General features: G+C 36.0%; 1 protein-coding gene and 1 long non-coding RNA gene across 2 annotated transcripts; both read left to right on the forward strand.

The window, feature by feature from the left end:
- The first annotated feature begins 1260 nt into the window (after nucleotides 1–1260).
- LOC107700815 (guanine nucleotide-binding protein G(I)/G(S)/G(O) subunit gamma-5) lies at nucleotides 1261–3579 on the forward strand. The gene is made up of 3 exons (XM_016502628.1): nucleotides 1261–1355; nucleotides 2352–2502; nucleotides 3327–3579. Exons 1-2 carry the CDS (start codon nucleotides 1263–1265, stop codon nucleotides 2475–2477), a joined length of 219 nt encoding a protein of 72 aa, XP_016358114.1. The 5' UTR covers nucleotides 1261–1262; the 3' UTR covers nucleotides 2478–2502; nucleotides 3327–3579.
- Nucleotides 3580–3645: 66 nt separating this feature from the next.
- LOC107700816 (uncharacterized) lies at nucleotides 3646–5321 on the forward strand. The gene is made up of 3 exons (XR_001635577.1): nucleotides 3646–4156; nucleotides 5101–5179; nucleotides 5247–5321. It is a non-coding gene; the product is annotated as an uncharacterized LOC107700816 (long non-coding RNA).
- Nucleotides 5322–6000: the final 679 nt, after the last annotated feature.

The raw sequence follows: 6000 nt of genomic DNA on the forward strand, positions 1-6000 counted from the left end.
CCAGACTGTTCCTTACTACCATAAGTGTTGTCTTGTGCTAAAATGCAGTGCAGTGCAGTAAGCAATCAATCATCGCAGTAATTTTAACTAAACATGATTTAAAATGAAATATATTACCATGATACTGTAGTCTTCTAATGACGAGCATAAAAACAGAAGTAAAGACAAAGACTGGTGAGACAAGATAGCCTGAGACCAAAACAACATGTCCTCTTCCCCTGTGAAACTATGGTGAGAAATGTATATCAACTCTGGAAAAAAAAAAAAAACTGCTGACCACACTTGTCTTAGATGGTGTCATAACTACGGGAAATATTGTAGCTCTGAAGGCACCAAATATCATTATTAGTATAGCTCATGCTTACCATGCATAATTTCCCACATTGTTTTTGACGAGGACTTGAACATAACTCAAAATGAGTTCATCAGTTGTGTTGTGTTCATCACTTCATCGGTTGGAAATGATAAAAGGCCCACATCGAAGGAGGAGTCTGAGCCATATGTACACTACAATAAAAAAGTACAAAAGCTGTCAGTGAGGCAGTACCTTTTCAAAAGCTACACATTTGTACCATATTTACCCATAACGGGGGCATATTAGTAACTTAAAGGTAAATATTAGTACGTAAATGGCACAATTCAGTGACTTTTGAAAAAGTATCACCCCATTAACAGCTTTTGTACCTTTTGTACATCACAATGTCATATTTTTGTGTCCCTAGAACAGAATTAAATTTTCAAGAGATTATGAAAGATATATATATAGGCTAATAATAACACTCTACCTTGTATTGTGTACCTGGTATTTATCACGTTATGGGGACCAAATTTTTTAGGTCCCCATGAGGAAACAAGTTTATAAATCATACAGAAGGAAGTTTTTTGAAAATCTAAAAATGCAGAAAGTTTACTGTGAGGGCTAAGTTTAGGTGTAGGGCGATAGAAAATAGTTTGTACAGTATAAAAACCATTACACCGATGGAATGTCCCCATAAAACATGGAAACACAACATTGTGTGTGTGTGTGTGTGTGTGTGTGTGTACCTGGTATTTATCACGTTATGGGGACCAAATGTCCCCACAAGGATAGTAATACTAGTAAATTTTGACCTTGTGGGGACATTTTTGAGGTCCCCATGAGGAAACAAGCTTATAAATCATACAGAATGAGTTTTTTTGAGAAAGTAAAAATGCACAAAGTTTCCTGTAAGGGGTTGGTTTAGGGGTAGGGTTGGTGTAGGGCAATAGCACATACAGTCATCATGTCCAACAATAACGCTAGCAGCAGCAGTGTGGCTGTGGTGCAGAAAGCCGTCAAACAGCTCAGACTAGAGGCCAAAATACGGCGAATTAACGTAAGTATGCCAGCTTCAACAATAAACGTGAAAGAGTTTTGGATTTGGAGAGTTTATGGATGAGTTTATCCGGTTTGAGTCACTGCTAGTGCTAACGCTAACCGACAAAACAACATTTTAAACGCGTTGTATAGGTAAATAACTTTAGTTTTTTTGACGTCCGAGATGCTTTTAAGCTGTTTTATACGAGTTTTTTAACTGCCAGAAGCGTATTTTAGGCGTAAAGTTCAGACAACTGTTAGAAGTTGTTTCTCATGCTCATTAATAATGTAAATATATGCAAACTGAAGCTCTGGTGGTGGTACTATGAGTGATGGTATCAGATTGCAATACTATGGTAATTCATTGTATATTATGTTACTTTTAAGAATACAATTGTAAAACCTTGGTATGTGTCCAAACTAAACTTTTTGTTTTTGTGTGCATTAATTATGGTGACCCAGCCTAAAAGACCCCAATATGAAAATGCCTTTTTTTTTTATAATACTGTGCAATAAATTTCACTTTAAATGCAATGTTTGCCAATGTTATTTTTTCAAAGTAGTGTTAACCTAGTTTTTCAGTTAATTACTTTTTACATCCTATAAATTCCTCATGCCACTCTGACAAAAACAGATTTACTTTGTTTAATGCTCAGAAGCGATCAGATAACTTATAGAAAAGCTTATTACAACCATAAATGTAGGGCAAGGTACTAATAGGTTAAAAAAAAAACTTGATCACAGTACATTAAGAATAATTTTCCAAAAGTCTTTTGAAATGTTATGTTTAAATGCGCAAATTATGTATTAGCTGATTAAATTTGCACTAATTTGCATACATTTCCAGAACAGAATCCTGAACATTAGATAAGGCAAGTTTCAGAATTCTTGTTTTTAACCCCTCGATAAAACCTTCAAAATATAGACAGGAATAAAACTGTTACGTTTGCTCAGGGGTGTGTGCACTCAATGCATATTATCGTTTAAAATGTCGACTTAATTGTAATTTCTGTAGGTTTCTCAAGCTGCCACAGACCTGAAGAACTTTTGCCTGCAGAACGGCCATAAAGACCCGCTGCTGGTGGGTGTACCGTCCAGCGACAACCCCTTCCGCCCGCCCAAGTCCTGCGGCCTCCTCTGAACGACTGCTGTCTGATCACACATAGGTTACCTACAGCCTCCTGTCCTTCTAAAGCACCGTAGATGCGTTTAGTACATGCATACACAATCAAAATGTATCAGCCCATCAAAAATGTAGATTAGTTTGTTTCTTCATCAGATTTGGAAAAATGTAGCATTACATCACTTGCTCAGCAGTGGATGCTCTGCAGTGAATGGGTGCCGTCAGAATGAGAGTCCAAACAGCTGATAAACACATCACAATAATCCACAAGCTGTGTGTTTGTAAGAAACAAATCCATCAAGACATTTTTACCTTCAAACTGTTGCTTCTGGCAAAAATGTGTGTCCATAATCCATAATATTGTTTCCTCCAGTGAAAAAATCATCTTGCCTGAATCAGGAGAGAAATATGCACAGATCAATTACCATTTACAAGCAGTTCTAAATAAGCTGGTGGATTTTGATGTGAGAGGACAACAGCGGATTTTACTTGATGAAGCGTCATTATGGATTATGGACTCATATTTTGCGTATGGACTCGTATTTCTTGAATTAAGTTGAAACGCCTTATAGGTAGATTTGTTTCTTACGAACATGCGATTTTTCACTTCACAAGGCATTAACTGATGGACTGGAGTGGTGTGGATTACTTGTGGATGTTTTTATCAGCTGTTTGGACTCTCATTCTGACGGCACCCATTCACTGCAGAGGATCCACTGCTGAGCAAGTGATGCAATGCTACATTTCTCCAAATCTGTTCCCATGAAGAAACTCACCTACATACTGGGTGGCCTGTTGTCAGCAAATTTCCATTTTTGGACTACTCCTTTAAATATACTAATATCTATATTAAATCTGTTATTTCAGAGCTGGTGAAGCACTTCAGATGATGTGGCTGCCTTCAAGTGTCTGTTTCTACCTTTACACTACTCCATAAAGACCTCCTGGAGCACTACACACACACAAACACTACTTAGCATAGCAAAACAAGAAATATTTCTACTGTGTTCATTTTCTTCATATCTGCACAGTTGCTGTCTATTTGTATGAACTGTATTCAGACCGATCGGTGTATGACATCAAAATACCTCCAGAGCATTTTGAAAGCATAAGGAACCGTCTGTATGGTATTTTGATGTCATACACCGATCGGTCTGCACACGCAAACAAAGCCAAAACCTAGATATTTTAGGCAATATAGAAATCCTGGCCAGGACGCGTCCTGGGAAAATGGCACGTATGGTCACCCTATAATATGTTGACTATGCTGAATTAACACTGTATGGTAAAAACCCATAACACATCCCATGTTTTGAAAGCTATTTTATGTACCAAACACTTTTATTTGTAATGCGTATTTTATAAAACAAAAAGACTTCCTTGAAGATTGTATGAAGTTTTCCCTGGTTTATGTGACTATTAGAGTATTTTTCCTATCAGAAATTACATGACATTTTTCTACTATAGTCTTTTACTAATTTATGGCCAGCAGGATTTGGTTAGACAGATTAGGTCGTTTGTAAGCATGCTTTGTGTCCTCAACAGAGCACATGTTGGACGTCTTCCTTTATCTGACGCTTATTTGAGGTCTTGGAGTCTCGATTAATGATCTTTGAGTTGAATCAGGTGTGTCTGATGAGTTAGACATACAATATGTGCAGTGTTGAGGAAACCCTGATCACCTACTGAATGAACAGGTTACATTTGAACCTTTTTTTCTCGTTTCATTGACTTTTTGCTAAACTTACTTTTAAAATAAAGCGTTATTGATCATTCATTGGTTGTCTTTTGTTGAATGGGCTTTAAAATGCATATTGAAGTGTGTTTTGTATCTGATATGAGGTCTGTTTTCACAGCTGCTGTTACATAGACTGAAGCTCTCAATCACTGATGGGATGAAGGAAACCTGCAGATGAAATGCTTGATTAAATGAACTGAAGTCACTTGTGATCTCAGTTTGCTCTGTAACAGTCTATATGAACTTTCGTTTCTAATCTGCCTTCTGAGAGAACACCTTTTTTGCTCTCGTAAGACGTACTGTATATACGTTATAATATTTGCGTGTTCATATATATTTAGGAATTCAATTGATGTAGAAATCAATTTTTATGCTATAAATTTAATAATTGCACAAAAAAGGACAAAAACCAAGCTAGTTTGCTTTGTTGCTGAAGAAACTGACCAGTTCTTTCGCAAGTCAGATTTTCACAGTCGCTGCCTTTTAAGTTTTATACACTGTAAAAGAAAAGCTCTATATTGCATTACATGCCAGCGTTTTAAGTTGCAGTGGTTTTTAATGTCATGCTGATGTTACAGTATATCTGCAGGGTCTGGGCTTATGGCGCACAAGTCAGAATCCTGGCAGCAGCGTTCTGGAGGAGCTGCAGCTGTCTAGTGGTCTTCTTGTGAAGGCAGGTGAGAAGGCCATTACAATAGTCCACCCTGCTGGTGATAAAGGCATGAATAAGTTTCTCCAAGTCTTGACTGGAAACAAAACATCTAATTCTTGCAATGTTTTTGAGATGATATTTCACAGTCGCTGCCTTTTAAGTTTTATACACTGTAAAAGAAAAGCTCTATATTGCATTACATGCCAGCGTTTTAAGTTGCAGTGGTTTTTAATGTCATGCTGATGTTACAGTATCTGCAGGGTCTGGGCTTATGGCGCACAAACAGGTTGCAAGATCCCCAACATCTCATAAGAGCTCAGGACTGCTCAGGTAACTGATCACACACACTGACAGCATGCGAGGCAGACCAAGCACAAATTGAGTTTGTGTGTCTCAGAGATGCTGAACTCTGTGATTCTGCCTCTGTGTCCTGATGAAAGCACTCCGCTTCTCTCAGGATCTTCAGAGAGGAGCGCAGGTGCATACAGCCATCACAGTTCAGTTCAGGTGAAGCTCACAAAACCTGTCATCAACCCATCAGCATCTTTACATTTTGCATTAAGCTTTGACATTACTTTCATTTTAGGTGCTTATTTTATTTCTCCAGTTCTCATCACTATATATCACTTTTTTTTTTACTGCCTTTTAATTTATATTAAATTATATTTAGGGATTCCAAAATAAATAATATTCGAATTAAAATTAAATGTTGTTGTTTTATTATTATATTAATATTGTTATATTACTTCATAATTAACAAATTTTAGTTTATATATTAGATTTTGAGACCTCCTGGAAAAAGAGAATGTACATCTCAAGGGGTTTGTCACAATGTATATAAATATTCCTAATTACTATTTAATTGTCATGATTATGTATATATTCATACATCTAATCATATTTTATTAATAAATTGTTGGGACCTCCTCAAAACCACATAGTACATCTCAAGGGGTTTGTCACAAACAATATATAAATAATATTCCTATATAATATTTGTTATGATTATACATTCATAGGGGTTTGTCATATATAAATAATATTCCTATATAATATTTGTTATGATTATAAATTCATATTAATATTTTATATTTTCTTTAGGACCCCTTGAAAAATAATTATATATATATATATATATATATATATATATA

Source organism: Sinocyclocheilus anshuiensis, unplaced genomic scaffold, assembly GCF_001515605.1.
Source record: "Sinocyclocheilus anshuiensis isolate Anshui unplaced genomic scaffold, SAMN03320099.WGS_v1.1 scaffold1127, whole genome shotgun sequence".
In the NCBI taxonomy this organism is placed as follows: Eukaryota; Metazoa; Chordata; class Actinopteri; order Cypriniformes; family Cyprinidae; genus Sinocyclocheilus; species Sinocyclocheilus anshuiensis.